A 22,944-nucleotide genomic window follows, 5' to 3' on the forward strand; every position below is an offset into this window, starting at 1 on the left:
CCTGAAAGAGAGTTGCCCTGAGTGAAAATGGTAAATATCACAGAACATTTCATGGCAACTTGGGATCCAAAAGGAAGGGAAAAGTATCAGAGGTGTTGTGTTCTTAGGTAGAAATTCAGGTTTTAAGTAGGTCAGCTCAATTCCTTAATACCTAAAGGTGCTGGCAGGATTTTCATAAGCATTTTAATATATTTGCTTATTTGGATAAGGAGATTTTATTCTGTCAAGAATCCATTCTACAACAAGGCTAAGGTTAATCAAAACAAGATACCTCTAAACATTACCCAAACAAATCACCTTAAACCAGCTTTTGCTACATTTGTATTAGAAAACTTGACAAAACTGATTTAGGGTTTTTTGCTTGGGTTTGTTTTGTTGGGGTTTTTTGCATTTTTTCTGGGTTTTTTAATGGAAGTAAAATTGCAGAACTGTCAGAATCACATTTCCATTAATTCCTCTCCACTTAACAGATGCCCAGTACAACTTCTACGTGTAGATCAAAATATCTTGTCAGCAAACAAGGATGGCTTGATGGCAGGAAAAATTGAGCCTCCCTTAGCCACGGCTTCATTTTCTAAGCACTTACATAAATATGTAACAAAACAAACAAAAAAAACCAGACACTTACTTAACAGTAGTTTAAATTACCAGACAGAAGAAGTTTTGCAAAATTGGTAATTGCAGAGATTCACCGCTAGATTAATGCTTTGGAAGGAATGTTGATTTGGAACCTAAAATTAAACAATTAGCCTGATTTCATAAGTTGCTGTGAGGATGCAGAGTTCCTATATAAAATGGATATTTAGGTAATGCAATATTGGCAGTATGCCCAGGATACAAACTGATGCATGAAGCCACGTTGCAGTAAAATATTCCTGTCAAGAAACACTGCCCCCTTTCAGGGTGTCTTTCCAGCTCTAATTGAATTGATATGCAGCTCTGTGATGCATGGCACAGAACCTGAGCAAGAGTCAATTACAATTAGCAAGGCTGTTATAAATAATTAATAATTAATAGAGTGTTTCTTAGAACATGACTTTCTGTGTTTATCAATGCTTCACTTCTGGAGTGACAGAGCTCACCAGGTTCAGCCTAAATAGTGAGGTACCTGTAAAGATCACAAAAGTATATCCACTACAGCTTGGTTGGAATGCACTACTGGAATAAACTCTGGGCCTACAAAACCAGAGCTAAAATCTGAGCATGCTTTTGTTTTATATTACCAGGGCTCATTCTGAAGAAAATTAACTTGTCACGTACGACTTCTGCACGTTAGACCAGACGTACGTGAGGAATTTTTCATTTTTCAGTTCTGCCCATGACATGAAACACAAAAAGTCTAGAAAAAGTCTTCCTGATTTTAAAAAGTTACAGAAAATGGTGCACTTTCTGCTGCTTGGTTCCACTTTGCACTGTGGGGGCCAGCTCCTATCTAGAAAGAATATTGAAGTTCTTATTCCAGATCCTGGCTGGAAATCCACTTGGTGTTCAAATTTGTGGGTTTGCCTCAGATTTGCACGAGTTTCTGAAGCTCTGAAATTCAATTTGCTGGTTCCCACATTAAATTTTCCAATAGGATAATGACCTCTCATCTGGTTTTACTTGGCAATAAATGTTCTGGGCCTGTTATCTACAAAGTAATTGGATATTTTGCTTTGTAGTATCATATATTAAGAAACTGGAGTATAGATTTGAATCTCCTAATTTTATTTTGTGTGTGTGTGTGTGAATTAGAATTCACTGTGTAGAAAGACTTAATTATTAATGAATTTTAAGATCAATTATTTCATTTCAATGTTCCCTACATAGTAAAAGATAAATAGTGGCTGCTTTAGGGTAGTCATCGAGAGTGCTGTGCCAGCAGTCACTTCTGATTGTAAAGATAATTTGAAGCATTACAGTAGTTTAAGGTTAGTCATTGTTACACAGCACTGGCTTAACTTGCTTTTTATTTCCTTCTTGCTGCTGACAGGAAGCTGGAAATGCATCCCTTTAGCACAGGGTGATGGAAATGCTCTTTAACTGCTCCTGGAACTGCAGAGGCAGCTTTGACAAATGACATAAAGTTTAATGGCACATGCTGAGAACTAAAACGTGTGCAAAACCAATGTAGGGCTGGTTTTCCTGCGGTGTGGGCATGCTGGGATGTGCCAGATGTTCCAGATGCCTTTTTTGGGAGGATAGGCAGTCTGAGAGCTGGTGTGATAAGTATATTAATTCAGAGAGTCTGGGAGAATCATGTGTTCACCTCCTCTGGCTGAAGGAGGAGTCTTTTATTGCCAATTTTGCAGGAAAAGTGCTCATGTTTTATTTATTCCTTCCTGCTTTTTCAGGAAGAAACAAAACTGTGCTGTCAGGGATGAGAATTACGTTCTTCAGAGTTTTATTTCCTTTCTGGATTGCTGAATAAATTCTACCTTGGCTTTTTGTTTAAGTACCTGTGACACAGAAAACCTTCTTTCCCTGCCTTGCGTTTCTGCAGGGGGATCACTCTGAGGATGATTGTCTGGATTCTGGCTGCTCAGAGAAACTAACTGAAGTATTTCTGGCTTCTGTAGCTGCAGACTGATTCTGTCCAGCTGCACTGATTGTGAAATACTGTTATTTTGCATTTGTACTGTACCAGAACAGTCACAGGAAAGCCTGAGCTGATAAGTATCTCTCTCAGACTGTAAGGTGGATCCTTGAGGAGCATCATCAAGTTCTGTTCAGACATGGTTCTCTAAACTGCATTCCTCCTTGATCTATAAACAGTTCAAAAGGAAAAAGGTATTTTACGGGACATTTTCCAAATGTTTGGGCTCCCTTGCTGGCTTGGAATTCTTTAAATTGGGAGTTATATTAGGACACTTTACAGCAAAGCAAATATGAGCTGGTTTTATCCAAACATATGCAGTGTTTTCATAAGTAATTTTGCTGTATTAGAGCATATTTAAATTATGACATTCTGCAGTCTCCAAACAAACTACTACAAACTACTAATGAAGGTCAGCAAACAAAGCATTCATTAACCTGCTGTACCTTCAAGTGTAAATTGCCATTTGTAAAATATTCTCAAGTTCTTGACCCCAGAAGCCACAACAGAACTGAATTTTACTGTATTGTATTATTGCAGCAAACGAATTTATGGCTTGTTTTTATTATTTCACCAGAATTCAAAAAAAAAAAAGTGGTTTATGGGATATGTAGCCTAAAGCTAAACTTAACAGCCATTCAGATTGATACAACTCTGCATTTGTTGATAAACACTGGCTACAACTGATATTACTGCTGTGATAATTACAATATTCATCATCCAGAAGATGCACCAAATACAAATATCTCCATTATCACCCAAATATCTCCTGCTGCTGCTGATGGAAGGATCAGTGTGCAGGGAGCCGGTTGGAGCTCATTTTAGATTCTCCTCTGAGTTTCCCCCTGCAGTCCCTGGCTCAGCCCGTGGTCCCTGTCCTCCCCCCCTCCCCTCTCAGGCTCCCTCCCTTCCCCAGCAGGAGATGGGGTTTAGGGGACTGAAGCATTGCCCGGCACAAAAGGGAAGTGAGAAAAGAAAGGGGAGGGAATTCACTGGTTTTCCCTGGTGTGTGTAACTTCTGGAGCTTCACTACATCCCTTTAACCTCAGCCACTCCCCTCTTCCTCTTCCCTCACCTTTGGCTGCCTCCTCTCTTACCTACAGAGCTGCCACAACGCTCAGCATTGCCACATCATTACCAATGCCGAGTGGATATTTTTATTTTGCCTCCAGTTAATCTTCTCACCTGCCCTTCTGGTTTCCTCAGCGTGAATTTGAGTCCCTCTGAACTGTACATAGATGCAGATTATATTTGATCATTTCCTGTCTCTGTTATCTCTCCCCTCAACCAGAGGGAGGGGAGTGAAAACCTCAAAGGCTGCTTTCGTTTTTAGATGAGCACAATAATTTTGAGAGGATATTCAGTGGCTGAAGCATCAGCTCACTGAGGGGGAGAGATAAGCAAATCTCCTGACAACAAGACCACTTCTGAACACACATCATGTAAGGAAATGTTTAGGATGTTGAATGGGTGAGTTAAGGAAGCAGAAGATGAAACAATTTTGCTTCTTTACTTTTATTAATAATAATCCGGTATCTGAGCACAGAGGAATGGAAGAACAGTTTATAATGCATCTGAATAAATTACATATCTAGATGGAATGATTAGATTGCATTTGACAGTTGAGATTAGTAACACACATTATCAAACTGCTCTAATCTCATTAACAACTATTCCAGTGTCTTCCTACAGTAGACAATGACTTTTTCCACACTATCTCTGCAACTTGGGGTTTCTGTTTTCTGTGGTTTGTGTGATTTTTCTATTTCTTAGAAGTAGAAGAAATTCTGATTCAAGGGAACCATTTTTTGTTGTTGTTATAAGCTATTTATAGAAGTTCCAGGATTTCCTCTGGGAGAGGACCCTCAGATCTGCCTGTGAGACCATACAGGCTTTTTGTCCTTTCATTTCTCCTCGTGCAAGGCAGAAGCAGATCCCTGGGAATCCCTAGAGCTCCCTAAATGTGGAGCTGACTAAAGAAGGCTGAGAGGTGCCAGTGACCTGAATTTCACAGAATTTGTGCTTTATAGCCTCTGACAGCACGACAAGACTTGTGCCTCCTGAGCCTCCCACACGTCTACGAGTCAGGAAAGCGGCCTTTTAGAAAGATGAAGTTTTAGTTTGGGAACAGGAATAAGGCAATTTGTTCTCAAGTGTCACAAACTGCTCCAAAATTATACATGAGGTGGCTGAAACTGCAGGTAGGAAACTTCCATGTGGAAGTCACTGTCAGTATTGTGTCTGCATGTAATTACAATTACACGAGGAAGTTAATTATATCTGCATGTAGGCATTTATAGAAATGTCAGTGTGGGGGTGTTTCCATAAAGACTGTCAGAAATCCTTTTGAAAGGTTGCTAGTTACTAGATTGTACTCCCATGGGGGGTTCTTTGGGGAGAAAAATCGCTCAAATGAAAGGTCATAAATATGTAATGAAGGTCTGTAGTAAACCTGAGTGTCCATACTTAAACACTGGTAATAATCTGTATGTTAGTAATGAGCTAGTCAGGAACAGAGATTTTTCTCTTAATAAATTCAGTATTGATAAAAACTTTAAAAGGTCACAAATAGGTTTTCTACCTTTCAAGTACTCGTATCAACTATTTCCTGTATTTATGTAGATGCTCTTCTTTGCTCTCTTCTAAATTCCAGTGAACTAATAAACAGTTAAAATTTACATAATGCTTAACTCCTATTTTTCTTTTTCCCCATGGTATGGAATCATTTTATATTTCCCTACTACAAACCATGATTTAGTTAATTATATTGCATTATTCGATATCTTTAAAAATTAGTGCTTGGTAATGTGGAAAATTAGTGGTGTTGAAAGACTGACCTCTAGAAAAATGTGCTTTATTAACAGGAGCACATTTCCCTCTAGCATGGCTTTTTTTTCAGCCTAATAAATGCAGGTTCACATCATCCTCACAAATGTTTACAGCTGATGGAATATATCTGATCAAAAGGAACCTGGGAATCACGATCCAAGGTGATCACCTGTGGTGTGGGTGTTCCCTGTGCATTTATCTGGAAGCAAATAAGTACCTGGGTTTGTTCAGCAGGGAAAATTTGTAACATGGGTGATGAACAACTAATGAGCAGCACAGTGAGAGGGGGGTTGTTTTAGCTTTGTCAGGGAAGGGAGTGTGGGATGAGTCCCATTTGGGAGAGAGGGCGAATAAACCCTGGTTTGGAACCGTTTGGGAGCAGTTTGGAAACAGAAAATGAGGCAATAGAATGGGCAACCCTGACTGAATTAGTAATCCATTTTTGGTTGCTAAAATTAGAAACTCTAGAAGTCAGAGGGATAAGAGAAGCTTTGAGCCTTCTGGTATGAATAAAGTTCTATTTTTATACCAGTGGGATGGGGAGTGCTGCTGTCAAAGTGCTTTTGCTTGGCTGGCCACACAATCTTTGCCTGGGCTGTGCACAGTCATTCCGGGGGTGATCAGGCTGGTTCACTGGTATTTATCACTTGCATTGGCAGCACCAAAACAACAGCTCTTCAAGCAGATATTTTGTTTTAGGTGTGTGCTGCTACCTCTTACAGTCTGCTTCGAGAAAATGGGAATATTTGGAGATGGTATTTCATTTTTATAAGTTCTCTGAGCTGGATTTCAGTGTCCTCTAAGGAGAGTTGAGGTATTTATAGCACTTGGGAAAGCCTGTTAAGAGTTTTGTGTACCCAATCACTCAATGGGGAGTTTCTACTCTGCCTGATTTCAACAAGGTGTGTCAGAGAACTCCCTGCTTTTAAGTGCAAGGGCACTATTTAATTATTTTTCATCAGATAAGGTCTCTTATTTCACGATTCCGTCTTTGATACTCACGTTGGCTGGGATATTTTAGCTGAGGCAATCAGCAGAACAAGTAAAAGGCTGGTATTTAATGTGGCAACAGGAGGAAATGGAGTTAGTTGTAAAATTTGTAGCATCCCAATTATTGTGAAAGGTAAAAGCATGTTCCCCATGTTCCCAGTTCTCCTCTGGATCTGAGGAAAGCTTTGAATATCAGGGATGCTCAAGAAGGAAAGCAGTTGTGTAGATCTACATGGAAATGCCTTTCTGCCCTCTGTCTTGTTGGGTGCAAGCAGGGGATGAAGTATTTTAATATCACTGTGGGGTCCTCTGCAAACTTCTCGGTTATTTTGGGGATTAATTGACCACCTCAGGGTTTTTGCCAGCTCCAGGTGGCAGTTCCTCTCTTCCTGCAGTAGAAACAGCCCAGTCAAAGCTGGTAACTGGTTCTGTAGGTGGGTCCCCCAGTGGGGTGCGACAAGAAGGAGGTGGCAAAAAGTGTCTTTGTCCCTGCACATTTAAGGGTTTCTTAGAAAATATGAGAAAATATCCCTGTGCAGGGCCCTGTGGTCAAACAGCCCCAGCAAACATCCTGCCTCTTACATTTTGGTTTTGTAGCTGTGCCCTGAAGCCACAAGTGATTAAATACCTTCTGCAGGCCTGAGTAGTGACATTAAAACACGAACATCATGCTTACAAAAATGATCTGTTTGTTGGTTGGTCATTCAGAAAAGTGTATTGTCAAAGATTTTGCAAGTGCAGGTTTTGGCATTTGTAAAAAAAATACACATTAATTTTAAAAAATACTCTCTTTTTTTGTAATTTCAGATTTTGTGAATTTAGTTTTTTAGCTGTGAGAGAACTTCTCCTATATAAAGTTTGGTTTCAGTTACTATTTACCACTAAAGACACGTTCACTTCCAAACCTCAGAGGAGTTATGGGTGTAGTAGATCAAGTTCTGTAAAGCTGTGTAAGAGTGTCAGAAAAGGAACTTTTGATGCCAGTTCATCCTTCTGATATTCTGTATTCTATATGGTGGCATTTGCCCTTTACACTTCAACTCCCTTTCAAATGTTAACATTTCTGCAAACATTGACATTCTAACAAATTTCTTCTTTTAAGGAGCTTTGCTCACAGTTGTACAGCAGTTAAACTAATTTATACGTGCAGACTCAAGTTGATTTAAACACCATCTTCATTTTAAAATAACATTTAGTTAGAAATTGAACTAAATGTTCCATTTCCTTTGCCTCAGAGTTACAGAATGACTGTGGTTTACCTCTGTGACTTGTTTCACTGCAGACACCGATGTGCTCAGAGCACCAAGGAAGTCTGGTTTACAGTCGTGCTTAATGCTATTTATTTTCCTTCTACAGAGAGCAGGGGACACAGTCACTGGAGATACTGAAAGGTAAATGCTTCTGTTATTCTGTATTTAGATATATGCACAATATATTTATGAATTGTACTTACTGGTTTGCTTTCAGAAGCTTTGCTGCGGTATTTGAGCAATAAATTTTCAGGGGTTAGAGATATCAGCACTGATACAATTTAGTAAATGTCAGAACTTTCATTTGCCAACATCTGATATAAATATAGATTACAAAGGTGCAGATTTAAGTTTATAAAATATTATTAAGAGGGGGAAATTATACTTCTACACAGTAGTATATATTTTGCCCCACTGTTTATTTTTCCTTTTGAGATGCACTATTTCAGACTCCCTCTGAGGATGAAAAGCACAATGTGTGTCTAACATGATTTTTGAAACCAATGGGCAGAATGTTTCAGTGGACACCTACGTGCTACTTCAGTCAGTACAAAATCCCAGGTTATATTTGTGACTCATATTTGATAGATACTAAGAACGGGGTCTTTAGTTTGGCTTTTATATCTGAATCAAATCAATTAATTATAATGAGGAAAATAGTGATTTTTTTCATTTGTTCCTTTGCAGTTTGTCTGATGTCTGTTTGTTGCATTCATGTTGCATGCCATAAGTCATATTAAAAGAATAAGTTTGAAATAAAAGATACTTTGGTATCATCATACATCCTAATTAAGCTTAATTGGAATCTGTTCATACAGATACTTGTTCTTTTTTACATTTTTTTACCCTGTGTATGGCCTAAACCTATTTAAGAAGCCAAACCGTGCACTGGATATAAAATAATTAATCACATTTAGAGTGCTTTGCCCAGTCTAAAGGATTTACAGTTGCTGCTGATTTCCTTCAGTGCTACAAACACCTCTGCATTACAGCTGAAATCTGAGGTACAACAGGATCAGTTGCTGATCACCAAACACGAGTCACCTCGTGCCTGATTTTTCAGGACTGGCAGCATTTTTGCCTCTTTACATGAGCAGTAAACATGGCAGTTGCAGTTGAAAGGCAGTTCTAGTGGTGAGAATGTGCTGGTGTTTCTCAGGTGTAGGTGCTGTTCGTGGTTAAAATGGGATTTAGTTAATCAAGCAGCATTGGTATCAGAGAGGAAAGGGAGGGACAGATAACACTCCTCATAAAAGCCAGTCTGGTCTCTCTGTTATCACCATGGCATGTTGTGTTATCTCACCATCATTACCTCAGCTAAATGGGGGAGTATTTTTGCAGTAAGTTAAATATAGGCCTGCTTAGTATTTTGTTCCACTTCCGACCCAGAGCATTCCCATCCTGTGCAGGGCAGGGTTACCTGGGCAAAAGTGGTGCTCTCAGTCTCTTTTTAAGTAACAATTGGATTTCGCCTTTTGCTCTTATCTCTTATACGTGAGTTTTCAAAACCTGCTGTTGTCTGTAAATCCAGATTATTTGCTGTTTTCACTTAGTCTCTCAGCTCCTTCTCCTTGTGTTTAGTCACTCCCTTTTGTCCCCTTTCTTCTGGCTGTGCCCTCCTTGGGTCCTTCACCCCGACTTTCTGTATCAGAAAGAAACCACGGACCCTTCACAACACCATTCACACATCTTTCCCTTTTTTATTTCCTTCTCCAAGCCACAGCTTTGTGCAGCCACAAGGAAGAGCTGCAAAGGAATTTTGTTCTTCAAGGGAATTTTGTTCTTCACGGAGCAAAGGGTGTCTCATTATTCTGAGGGTTGCACATGCTCAGTTTGGCAGGGACACTACAATCCAGATGGAACATCCCTGGTGGACAGGACACACATCTCCACAGGACATCTGCCAACAGACACTTTCCAGGGACATATGACTTGATGAAATTTTGGCAAACTTTCATAGCAAAAGGCTATTCTTTTATATTCTTTTATAAAATGACTCTCCACACAGACTTCAGGCCCAAAACACAACCATATTATATCTTTTCAATATGTTGAAAAGTAGCTTAAGAGGCAGAATTAGATCTTCTCCACCATAATAACCTTCTTTTAAGTGATTTGAACAGCTTAAACCAAAATAAAAACAATTCTTCAGATATTTATCCCATAGAGTTAGGCTTTGGGGAATGGGAGACAAACTGTGTGGAGAGATTGATATATTTGGGTGAAATAACATTATCTCCAATAACTGAAAGAGGGGAAATCTGGGTTAGATATTAGGAGGGAGTTCTTCCCTGTGAGGGTGGGCAGGCCCTGGCACAGGTTGCCCAGAGAAGCTGTGGCTGCCCCATCCCTGGAAGTGTCCAAGGCCAGGTTGGACGGGGCTTGGAGCAACCTGGGCTAGTGGAAGGTGGTCCCTGCCCATGGCAGAGGGTGGGACTGGATGGGCTTTAAAGTCCCACCCAAACCAGGCTGGGATTCTGGGATTTTAGCTGTTCAGAGACCAATTGAGTTTCTGGGATGTTGTATTCTTTGCTAAAAAAAAAGAAGCCAAAAACCGAAGTAATTTCCTGTCCATAGTAGAACGTCCCCCAGGCTGCAGGGAACACGTGCTGAAAGCACCAGCAGCTGTGTGAGGAATGCAAGACTGCAGAGTGTCACTGGGAATAGGGAGATGCTTAAACTCCTGGGATGAGTGGAATGTAGGGCAAGCCCAGCAGCTTTGGGACAGCCTCGAGCAGGATAAAAGTGAGGTATCTCTGCCTGACACGTCTGGTTTCACCAAACCCTTCTGGCACACCTACATCCCAGAGCTGGCCCAGCACTTGGCACAGGGCTGGACCTTCACCACCCCCACTCAGGGCAGGACACGGTCCAGTCACACCCAAACCCTGCCCCTGAATGGCACAGCTGGCAGAGAATCCTGAGCTCTGCTTTAAACCCATCTTGTGGCTGGAGAGGTTCCAGGGCCGCATCAAACAGTCAGGTCTGTCCTACCTGAGTCTTCCCTGCTACTGAATTTGAAGAGTTGACAGCAAACATTCGTTTTACTTACCTGAATCAGGACTTGGCACATCACTTTATATCACTACATCAAAATGCATTTCTGCAAGCGAGGCAGTTCAGCTCCTCTCATACGTTTGCAAGTCCCTTTGGGAAATTCAGTCGTCCCCACCTTGGGGCCTCATTTTAGCCCACAGTTCTTAGCAAAAATACAAAATAAAACTGGTTACTACCTCAGCTGAGCAGTTTCACTATTATTCCTCCTCCATTATTATATTTCCCCTTTCAGCATTATCTCCTTTTAGTACTAAATGTGGTGCTTTAAGACGCTCATCAAATCTCTTTATAATTCTTGTGCTAATACCAATTTTTAAATTACCTAACAGGTAATCTTCTGTAAATATAACATGCTTTACCTCAAACCTCTTCCTGGTCTCCAACTATGATGTTCAGATACTTTTCTTACTATGAGATGCTATTGCTTTCTGCAGAAGACACTGCAGAACCCAAACCACGATGTGCAGGTGGTTTCCTGCACGCTAAGATGTCTCGAGAAGTTCTTCTGGTAAATGATACAGGGAAGCTGTGACTCCACTTCTGTTGTGATTTAGGAAATGACATTGTCTGCCATTGGAGGTGGAATCACTAAATGTGGGGGTGTTCTGAGGTTTAGGAAGGCGAGTTGAACTAACTGTTCCTGGAGCAGCAGCCTCTTTGCTTTCCTGTTTACCAGGAGCCTTTGCCCCGCTGGGTGTTCACAGGTGAGAAAGCGGCAATGAGCACACATCCTGGAGTCACTGATGCAGTTTTTTTACAGAACTCTGTGCTTAGCAGGGTTCTCCGTGTTCTTTCATCTTCATTTTACTTTAGGAGACGTTTGTAGTTGATAACAGGAAACCCTGACATCTTCCACGAGTGTGCAGTGTAACCGTGACATCAGCACGGAGCCCCCGGGTGTGCAGAGCTCCCTGCTCTGCTCACCAGCCAGGCCTGCAAGGGAAAGGCAGGCACAGTTTTAAGGCTTCTCCTTTTCCTTGCTTTTGAAAGCACGAGGGGAAAATGTGTTCAAGAATTTCTGTTCCAGAGCAGACAGATTTGACCCTGATTCGGTGTCCTATTTCCATCAGTGGCCAACACTGTTTGCACTCTACAAGGAAAGGCCTCTGGTGATGTTGCCCTGCTTTGTTCTCCATTCTCCAGAGAAAGCTCAGATATACCAGAGAGAGTATTTTTGCATTCTGAAGGGTAACATTTTTGTGTTTGTGGCATCCTGTAGCAAAATGTTACAAACTCTGCTGCAGGATGCTGTGAATGCACAGTGTTTGTGTGTATGCACCACATATTCAGGTTATTTTTTTTTCCTGTGGTCATTTGACATCTTTCTTCTCTCTGTCCTAGATATGCAAGTTCTGCCATTGACCATCCAGGAAGCACATCCATGAGGAAGGTAATGATTTATAAATGTACTTCAAACAAAAAAAAAAAATCTCAGTTGTTTAATGCATTGTCATATTTTTAGAATATATTTCAGATATCCCAAACCTTGACATTTGTCTGTTATGAAACAGCTGAAAACAAAAATCTAGACATAATTTCCATGTTCAGAAAACTGGCTGCTGCAAGCACAGCAGGTCAGTGTGGCTGCAGTACTTTAGTTAAATTTAGGAACCGTAGTGTGAGTTCTGAAGTATGTGCTAGTTTGGGATAAAGAATCATACACAATGTCTAGGCTGGAAGACACCTCTAGAGGGGGGGTTGTCCTGAAGGTAAAGAAAGTTTTTAAAATAACTTTTAAAAATATTTAAACACTATGAATACAATGGCAGGGAGAGATAAGATTAAGATTTTCAAGTATTTTTTGGGTACCAATTTTGAGGTACCCCATTCTTCGATGGAAGATAGCCAGACATTGTTTTCTTTTTTAGTATTTGGCAAATATTTCATACAAAGGACAAAGCCCAGAACTTTCACCTGTAGGATGTCAGCTCTTCACTTTGACTTGGCACTTTTTACAGTGATTTGGTTGGACAGGGCTTGAAGCAACCTGGTCTAGTGGAAGGTGCCCCTGTCCATGGCAGGGGGTGGAACTGGATGTGCTTTGAGGTCTCTTCCGACCCAAACCATTGTGTGGTTGTGGTAACTCTCTGACTAATAATTTTCCTTACAAACTCCCAAGGTCCAAACTAGTGGAGGTCTCCAAGGAACCAGTTTTGCTTTTCATTTGGTGTTTTGGGTGACAGCACTTCTCCTACCCCTGATTATAGTGAGATCTCATCAATTCACCTTCACGTGGCACAGATTCAACTCCACCACTCTGGTTTTTAACCTCCCCCCTGTGCTGCTCCAGGCTGGGGTGGCAGGGTGTGCACTCTGTGACATTCCCCTCTGTGGTGTGGCTTTGAGATCGGGATTGAGATGCTGACAGCCCCGGGGGATGATGAGCTCTCCCCTCATCTGCCTGTCTCCCATGGCAACTCTGAGTCACTCAGAGTCTGTGAGTTCTGACTGTTTTCTTACAGTGTTTGCCACCAAGTTAATTATATTATAGTGGTTCCTTTATCTCTCAGAATATGGAGCTTGAATTTTGTACATTAGCAGTGCTAATTAACTACTGATTCCCAAGGTATTGCAAACCTTTCATTTTCTCTGGTTTTCTTGCTTTGAATGTGTTGTATGTGAGCAGAAACAAAACAGAGTAAGACTAATTAACCTGGCTCCTTAGAAGAACTAATATTTTCAGCTCTCCTTTTTTTGTTGTGCTTGTATTTTCATTATTTTTCAAACTTTCTTATTAAATGATGGCACACCAGTTTCTGGTGAGTATCCTAATGTGTATCTCCTCCAGATGTTCCATTTGTCTGGCAGTTCTCTAAACTTAATCACCTATGAAAATTGCAGTCTAATTACAGGGTTTTATTCCACCACTGTATTTCTTTAATTTAAATTGTGTCAAAATTCAGTGATGTCCTTTTCAGAAAGGATTCTGCTTTGCCCTGATGCATTTTTATGGAGGCAGGAACACTGAACAGATTGTTTCAGTCCCAGTCACCACAGAACTGCAGCTGACACAACGTGACTGCCCAATGCTGCTGCTGTGATTTGAGATACACCAATAAAACCCCCAAGGTTGTTGTTGTGCACATTTAATACTTTCTCACAGACTTTTGCCTTTTGGTTTGCTGGCTGTATTTTACTCCATTTCCTCCAGCACAGGAACAATATTAACCTTTGTCTCCTCAAGTGCTCAGGAACTGCTGATTTCTGCAAGTCACTAGAAAATGTTCAAAGCTGTGAATGGGCTAAATTACAAATAGGTCTGTAAATGTCCAAAACCACTCCTCCCTCCTCTATTTTTATTTAAAATCAAACTTGGTCTGTCCAGTAGCTTGGAGCCTTGTTTTCAGCTGTTTATTTTCTAGAGTGCTTAAACATTTACATCTTTGAGGTAAATTCTTACCAGTTCTTGAGTACTAACCCTGCCTTTAGAAGGTTTAAATCATGAGATGCCTTGAGGGTTTTCTTCAGAATCTGTAACAATTTTCTAATTCAACCACAAAGAAAGAAAGAAAGAATTATTTTTGTTTCTCCTCAGAGTTATTCTGTTAACCTACCAACACAACAAACTTCATTGTTTCTGTGGCTGGAAACAATTAAAGAATCTGACTTCAACACATCATTGAACACATGACTTTCCACGTTAACTAGATAATGTTTGGGGTTCATATTTCTTTCTGAACGAATATTTATGTAACTATTTCATTGATACTTACAATAAACTTCAAGTATCAGTCATTTATGTATCATTCAGGTGAGTTTTCAAACTACTTCATAGCTATTCATGCAAATAATCCTTAAAAGTTTGACTGCAATCAGTAACCAGCAACTTTTAAAAAAAAAAATTGGATATTAATGTGCAGTTTTGGCACTGTGTTGTTTTCTTTATGACACTTATAACAGTTAAGAAGAGAAAAGGCCAAAAAGGAGATTCTGTGACAAGTGGTGCTGTGATAACTAAGCCCAAGATGACCCTGGGGATGGGAGGCAGTGGCAGCTGGTACATGGCGCTGCTGTTACTTGCTTTGGTGTTTCATAATTGCTTCTTTTTTTCCTTGCAGTCATTCCACTACGCTTCCCTCAGGGTAAAGAGCAGGAAATGGTCAAAAGGTAACTGATTTCAGTTAACGTTTGGAAATTAGAAATCAGGGCTCCTTCTCTGATAACAACTGAGCTCGGTCAAGTGCCAAAGCTCAACTCCAGTGTTTCTAAATGTGATAGCAAACACCAAAGGAAAACACTGAATTAAAATACCAAAATAACTGTGTTATAAGGTATAATATTGCTTGGCTGGGTGGTACAATATTCTCTGCCTTAGGAAGAAGACAGGTAGTATTTGTATATTTTGCTATTTCCTTCTTCTTTATCCATGGCCTACTTGAGACATAAAACAATAAAGAGAAAAATAGTTATAAGTTAATACATTCATATGAAAATACGTGGCTCTAATTCAGTTTGTCGGTTTAATCTCCTTAAAATGTTCCTTTTATTGTACTGCATGTTTTTGATACAAATAAACCCACCCAGGACACAGCTCAGGATGTTACTCTAAATGAGCAAATCATTGAGAGCTCGGCTGTGGGGCGTTGCAGAACAAAGGACAGTGTTTGGATGTTCTCTAAATTTCTTCCCTGTTTCACAGCTGCAGGACAAATGTAATTCTTGTATCTTTATAAACTTGATTTTTCTCAGGAAAAAAAAAGTCCAATATCTTAAGGGTTGGACTCAATGATCTCAGAGGTCCTTTCCAACCCAGCTGATTCTTTGATTCTATGAAATTTCCTACAGTGTTTTTTTCAGGGAAAATTATATTATAATTTAACCCCCCTGGTTTATAATATTTACAAGGCACACTAAAGTTCTAACCCTCTCCATTAGGATTTATTGAAATAACACCAAGGGAAAAAACCTTTTCCTGGTGCTGTGCCTTTAACAGAATGTTGTAAAGTTAAGATATTGCTGTTCACTTAAACTCAGGATAAAAGATATGTAAACATTGCATTGTTATGGAAGCTAGCAATCTTTCTTTTTTATTGACTATAAAAATTGGGTTTAAAAATTCCCAGAATTTGACAAGGCCTTCTGGTGCTAAGAGGAAATATGTAGGAAAAAATAAGGTTTATATTTGTGTACAGATTGTGTCATGCTCTGAGTTTCTGACTGAGGCTAAATAAGTACATAAATTAATACAAATAAATAAATAAATAAATAAAAATTATTAGTTTGGAATTATACTGCCCCTCTTAATCAAACAAAAGTGCAACTCCTAAGAGGGATGAGCCTCAAGGGATTAAATAAACCATCGCACAAACCAGGCCCCGCTCATTTCCTGTTCACGCTGGAACCAAAATTGCTGTGGAATTTGGGAAATTGTTCATTCCACCTCCTCTCCCAGAAACTGGAGAGGATTTGGCTTGGAGGGTTTTGAATTGAGCCATCGCTGAAAAGGAGTGGTGTGTTTATAGTGAACAGCATTTCCCTTGTGGTGTTCTCAGGGAGTTCCCTGTCCAGTGTGAGCAGGAGACGAATCTCCTGCAAAGACCTGGGGCACGGCGACTGCGAGGGCTGGCTCTGGAAGAAGAAGGATGCCAAAGGTTACTTCACCCAGAAATGGAAAAAGTACTGGTTTATTCTGAAGGATTCCTCCTTGTACTGGTACACAAACCAGAATGTAAGTATTGCAGGAAGGAAAACTGCAACCTTCAGCTTTGTAATTCCTTTGCATGAAGTCTGTTTTACTGTGGGGTTGGTTGTGTGCCTGAACCGCCACTTTAATTGCCAGGGCTGGGTGGCTGGGTGACTCTAGCTGGAAATATTCTTTTTTAAGTTCTCTAAGTCGATGTTCAAGCTTAATAAAACAGCAGATGTTCCTGATGCTCTCAAAGAAATCAATACATCAGTGGTTAATACTTTTCCACAGGTAGTATTTATTTGGACTAACACAGTGTTCACACTCAGCTCTCCTCAGTTTCAGCTGTGTGAGGGGATGTTTAAAATGTGGCATGAATAAAGTGTATTTGTCTTAGTTAAGCATTGTGTGAAGCAGATGTGAAAATCTGGGTGTGTAGATCTCTTTATCTAAAAGTTATTTTTATATAGATGCTCCTCTTGCTTTTTGCTGAATTAGTCTGGAGTTTGCAGTTTCTCATGTGTAAAATGCTGCTCTTGGTGAAATTTTACTGAAAACCACTGGCACAATCTGCAGAAATGTAGGAGGAAATAACAGAGGGGAGAAACCCCAAATGGTTCGATGCTGCTTTTCCATTTGTTTGCAGGGAGCCCCAAAGTGCAGGTGCAGTGATTATTGGGCATTTTACTCCTTATCTCCCATTTTCTTCAGGAGAACAATTTTAGTAGCATAATTAGCCTCAGTTTTTGTATTTTTCTGTCAGCCAAAGCAGTGTGGGTGATGAAGGCCCTGGGGTTCGGTGCTGTACGTGTTGCTGACAGTGCCACTCACGGGGTGCTGGCACGGGGGGGGTCCCACTGAGAATTAGGCTGTTGGTACATCCAAGCCACACTTCATCGTGCACTCGCTAATACTTTTCAAAAATCTGACAGGTGTTAATACAGCTCCTTGCTTTTCCTGCTAAATTACTTCAAAAGAAGCGAAAAAAGTGACAATATGCACTTCCCAGGTATTACATCTCCATTTAATCACAGTGAGGTCCCTGCAGGAGCCTCCTCAGTTACTGTCAGCAGGGCAGATGGGCTGATAATTGTGCCTTTGAAGGGAGACATCCACCAAACACCTGTAAAATGCAGGTATATCATGAAGACACTGAGAACTCTTCTCTGTTAAGGCCTTAAATGCAACTTTTAGATGCTGTGTCTGTGGCTGGAAGGTTTTCTATGATCTTCAACAAGGGGGATTAGAATGACTGGGCCTCCTCTAAGAAAATGTCAGTTGAGTTAATTCACAAAGTTATTGACATTGTGTGATGAATTAAACACATTTCAGAGTAAAAACAGTATGGGGAAAATATGTTCAATATTTTGTTGGATTGGGTGGTTGTTCTTTGTGTAAAACCCAAATGGCTGCTGCTCGTTTCTCGCTTCTTTAATTTTATGTTCTTCCTCACCATCACTTTTTCCTTCTCTTTTGGCAGGATGAGAAAGCAGAAGGATTCATTAGCTTACCCGAGTTCAGGATAGACAGAGCAATTGAGTGCAGACGAAAACAGTGAGTAAAAGTGTCAGTTTTGTTTGTAAACCAAACTCTTGGAAGTTTACTGTACCTAGGAATAAACAAAGTCCAGCAAAGGAAGTTACTGAGAAAACCTTGATATCTGTTCAGCATAGATCCCCTTAAGCTTTAGTATTTCTCTTTATTATAGAAGATATAATGTAATGTAAACTTCATAGCTGGATTACAGTGAATTGAGTAACTCTTTGCTCAGGTTGCCACATAACCCAGTTACAACTTCAGCTAAGCAAGTAAAGTAAAAAACAAATAACACTTTACTCAAGAGATAAAACTTTCTCAGGTTCACAACAGCCACGTTGATAAGAATCAAGTGTGCAATAAATGCCTATAGGAAACAGCATTAAAAATGTCATAGCAACTGATGGTAAATATAATCTTAATTTTCTCCTTTATGGAGGAAGCTTTACATACCCAATATTGTGTTGTTCTCAACTGCTAAAATATTTAGGTTCCATATGCAAAATGAGCACTGCATTATTGCTTATGTGCAGATTGCTACTTCTACATTTTGCTCCCAGTAAAAAGCACATTATAAGCTTTTCCATAATTAAGGCATATTTAATAACAGACACTCACTGGAAATTGCTTCCAAGCAGTGTTGGGATTGGAATTAACATGTTTAACAGAACAATTCCAATGCTTTCAGACAAGCACTTTGCTGGTAACTCCTCAGTTATTTGCATTAGTTTTCTTCACACTTTCCTACTTTCAACTAAGCATCCTGGATTTTTGGTGTGCTTTTCCAATGACTGAATGCAGGTTTGGTCTGAGGAACACAAGTCCTACGACTATGAACACACATACAGTGGAAATATTGAAGATATGAATTACAACAGAGTCTGCTCATCAGAAAATCAAACCTCTTCATTGCCTGTTCTTTTCTGGAGATGTTATTACTGTGTCTGAAAAGTACAAGATAGTGCAATTTATACTTCTGTTCCTCCTTTCAGCTGAGGGTATCACTATAGAAATTACACATGAACTGAGCACTATAAATACCTCAGAGCAATGAGTCGATATTAATAATGATATTGAACAAAAAAATACAGGAAAAATAATACCCTTTTGTTAGAATATAAAGCACTTAGCAGATTTCGGTGAATTAAGCAAGATCAAACAGGAGGTCACTGTGCATAGCTAGAAATAGCTTCCAGAGCTTTCCTCTAAGCATGAGAACACAATCCCTCAGAGCTCTGCTCAGAGAGCCGTTTCTGGAGGGTGTGTGCTCAGGAAAAAGTCCGATTAACCGAAACTTTGCACACGGCTGAAAGCTCAGAACCTTCAGGCTTTGAATCCTTTCAGAAAGAGGCAGGTCCAGAGGTAAAAGTATAATGAAGATGTTCATAGTATATTCCCTTTATTCCTGAGCTGAATTTCCCTTTGATTTCTTCCTTCATGGCCTATCATTTATGTATTTCCCCCATCACAAAACCCACCCTTTACATTTGCCATTATTTTATCTGCTCCTCTGAAACTGCAGAGGATCTAAGTGCAGGGTCAGGCTCACCTAAATTTGGTATATCCAGCATGTGGGAGCGGAGGGTCCTGCTTGTATCCAGCCAGCTCCAACCCACAGCCCTGGGAGCACACTGGGAAGCACCTCCCTGTCCTGTGCTGTCTTACCAAGGACAGGAGCCTGATTCCATTGCCTGATTCCAGTGAAAATCTAAAATCCCAGTGTCGCTCCTTCAGCTCTCTCAAAAGCAAAGCTAAGAACGTGTTGGGACTCAGCTTGGATTTCCCCTCAGATTTCTCTTATTTTCAGAGCCACTGATGTGAAATGTTCAAACCCCTTTGAACAAAAGGATTTGAAGCCTTACTGGGATAATTAATGGATTTCTCTCTCCCCCTCCTGTGCTGGATGGAGAGTTCTGTTTCATAGCCTCACTGCTCCTGATGTCCACAGCACACGGGGGACAGAATAGCCTTAAGAAAGCTTTCACAAGAATATACAGTAATTGCATTATTCTGTATGGTTTGATGATTTGCCTCAGTAATGCATTTAATGAAGGTACCCTGATTATTATCTCAGGCTGGTTCAGCTCTCCGGGCTATATTTGGACCTAGAATGACCTCATCCCTACGAAAGGAGGCTTTTTGCATTGACACTGAAAACCTTTCCACTGCTTTTAGGCAACACCTGCATCTTCCTGATTAGAAATGATCATACTGCATGAGGAACCACAGTTATTTCAGTCTGCATGCTGTGGCGTGACATGAATATTGTGTTATTTTCAAAGACACTGGTAATTATAATGCCCCATGATGAAGCTGATCCCCAGATATAAAGACTAATTGAACCACTGATATAATTAATCATTATTAACCAGTGCTTTGCCTGAACCTTCAGCAATTTGCACATAGTGAGAACTTTGATTGCCTGGTTAATGCAAATTTAGGTCTTAAATTTATCAAGGATAATTTGGCACTTTGTATTGAAACTGTGCAGTTGCTCTACACAAATGTCATTGATGTGGTACAAGTAGACATGAAGTTTTAAGTAACATAGACATGAAGTTTTAGCTTAAGTATTACTACAGTTTTAGTAATTTTTATTACTTCTGCAAAGAACCTGAGAGTCTTGCAGACAGCAAACCCCACTTGAGCAACTAGTGGGTCACCACCACAGAGAAGAAGCTTCCTGGGCTATATTAAAAGGGATTATTCCCTTATCTTTATCCTTGGCACTCGCCACACCACACCTACATCACTGCATCCAGTTTGGGGCCCTCCAAAACAAGCAAAATGTAAAATATATAGATATCATTCTTTTGCATTATTCATATTTATACATCTCGAATTGTTTCCCTGGAGACTTTTCTTCTGTTCCAAATGCTGGTGTATCTAAATGTTTCCCTAATAATAATCTCTGTGACATTGCTGGGAAACGAAGATGGATTTATTGTCATGTTTTGCAGCCCTGACACAGAACTGCAAAACATTTCAATGAAGAGTTTGCACAGAATTGGGATCTCCATGTCATAACAATAAAGAGCTGTTTTCTTAGTCTGTGAACATGTGACAGTGCAATCTGTTATTGCAGATGGAATTCTCACCATCTCAGGAAATCAGCACAATATCAGGCAACAAGATCTTAAGGAACATTCATGTAGTAACCAGTTAAATCTGTTTGCTGGGACCTGGCACATGAGAACTCCTTTGCAGGAGGACCTGCAACATTTAACTAATCTGCCCTTGACAAAATTCTTGCTCTTTCTGCATTTTATGACCCATTCACAAATTCTTTTCCAAGGCAGGAGCCTGTGGTGCCTCTTCTGTTGCATAGTCCTGATATCACCTCCCTGTCCCTTGACTGAGGTAGAGTTACTGTGAGAATGTAACAGTCAGATAAATAATCACAGAATCACAGATTGGTTTGGATTGGAAGGGACCTGAAAGATCATTTAAAGATCACCTTATTCCAACCCCCTGCCCGTGGTCAGGGACACCTCCCACTAGAAAATGATCTACCGATCACAGGTTGGATGACATCACCAGAGCACAGTGGAACCAAATTAAATTGTGTTTATCACACTAACTCTGACATTTTTCTAACTTTTAAAAGGTTCATTTGAAACTCCAATACTGGCATTTTAATGCCTTTATGTATGTAAATGTCCTGTCTAGGAAAATAATCCTATTTACAAGCAGGCACTCCATCATGTGATATTCTCTCAGGATTAGCTGAGAGGATTAGAACCTTTAGATCCACCATATAATCCTCCTCAGTTCCAGCCAATCCTTACACCTCAGCACGGGGAGATGTCGGGCAAATGGAACAGGAGAAGGTGTAGATGTTGCAGAAAGTTCAGACCAAAAATATAACTATGCAGGAGTGTTTGTTCAATCATGATTTTCTATTTTGAGCACTAAAAATTTAGCTCCGTGAGGAATTTCTTTAAGAAGGTGCAGTGTTTGCTAATTACTGTGTAATTAATGATGTGTAGTGTCCTGCTCTAACTCACATGGGTATAAAGACTTGCACAAAACTATTCCACTTTTCTCACCCTCAGACAGATAGCAGCTGTTTCCACAGAATCACTTGGAGGTGCTGGGACTTGGTGGGCACAGGGGAGTAAAAAGTTCTGCAACAAGAAGCAGGGCACTAACAATAAGAATTTTTGACAGGAAAATCACGTTATACCAATTGGGTCAAAGAAATCATCAGTTTGATCAGAGTATCCTTAAAACTCCATTTATATAATGATCCAGAGTAGATATAATTAACAGGCCTATGCCATCTAGTGGGCAGCAGAAAGGTTCTACTCTGTGTGGGATTCCACATTTACTCACTGCCTTTATTTGCAAAATAGAAGTAGGCAGGGGGATGAAACTTTGCAGTTGGAATTATCACTGTCCAGACACCAAAACAATGCTGAAATACCACTGCAGTCTTCTTCGTGGAATTTAGATGTTTTGTGATGACCCTCTGTGCAAAGATAACCTCACCCTTTACACCTCTAATCTCATGAGAAAGGAAACTGCACTTTTGTTAAGAAAGCCTGTTATTGGATGCATTTCAATTAATAAAACATATAGGAAAATCAGTGTGACCAAGGGAAGCTTCTTCAGCTTTCATTTTGTCTCTGAAAACTGCAAGAAATTGTAGTCATTAATAAAGCACTCATTTGCATTTAAGCTATTAATAGTGGAAACGTTGCATCACAGGTTCTTCATAATTACACGTGTAATGATTCCTAATCTAATTCTTACATCTGGCAATTACTGCCTAAATGTCAGTATTTTAACATAAATGTTATGAATGATAGTGTGGCATTTTTTTAACATTTGCCAGCTAATCAAATTAACAGTCTTTAAAGCTGGGAGTTTGTGGTTTCCTTGATAGCAATGCTCCTTTTCATTATACCCATACAGAAATTTTGTGAAAATATGATTATTGTTCTTAGCTGAGGGAGAGCCCAGGGATTATATCACATAAAGGCATTAATAAAAAGCATTTTATGTGAACTGTAATCACCCATGCTGTCAGACTGATTATTATCTATTGTTCCAGTGATTTCTAATTTAACAGAACTTGG

General features: G+C 39.9%; 1 protein-coding gene across 1 annotated transcript in view; it reads left to right on the forward strand.

Moving 5' to 3' along the window:
* The window catches only part of LOC126637552 (connector enhancer of kinase suppressor of ras 2-like), a 173,232-nt gene that overhangs the window by 128,362 nt on the left and 21,926 nt on the right, over positions 1-22,944 (forward strand). The window contains 5 exon segments of the mRNA XM_050310900.1: positions 7,751-7,785; positions 12,043-12,091; positions 14,760-14,808; positions 16,194-16,369; positions 17,808-17,881. Coding sequence (XP_050166857.1) covers positions 7,751-7,785; positions 12,043-12,091; positions 14,760-14,808; positions 16,194-16,369; positions 17,808-17,881 — 383 coding nt within the window.

Source organism: Myiozetetes cayanensis, unplaced genomic scaffold (genome assembly GCF_022539395.1).
Source record: "Myiozetetes cayanensis isolate MyiCay16 unplaced genomic scaffold, myiCay2020 scf15, whole genome shotgun sequence".
NCBI classification, from domain to species: Eukaryota; Metazoa; Chordata; class Aves; order Passeriformes; family Tyrannidae; genus Myiozetetes; species Myiozetetes cayanensis.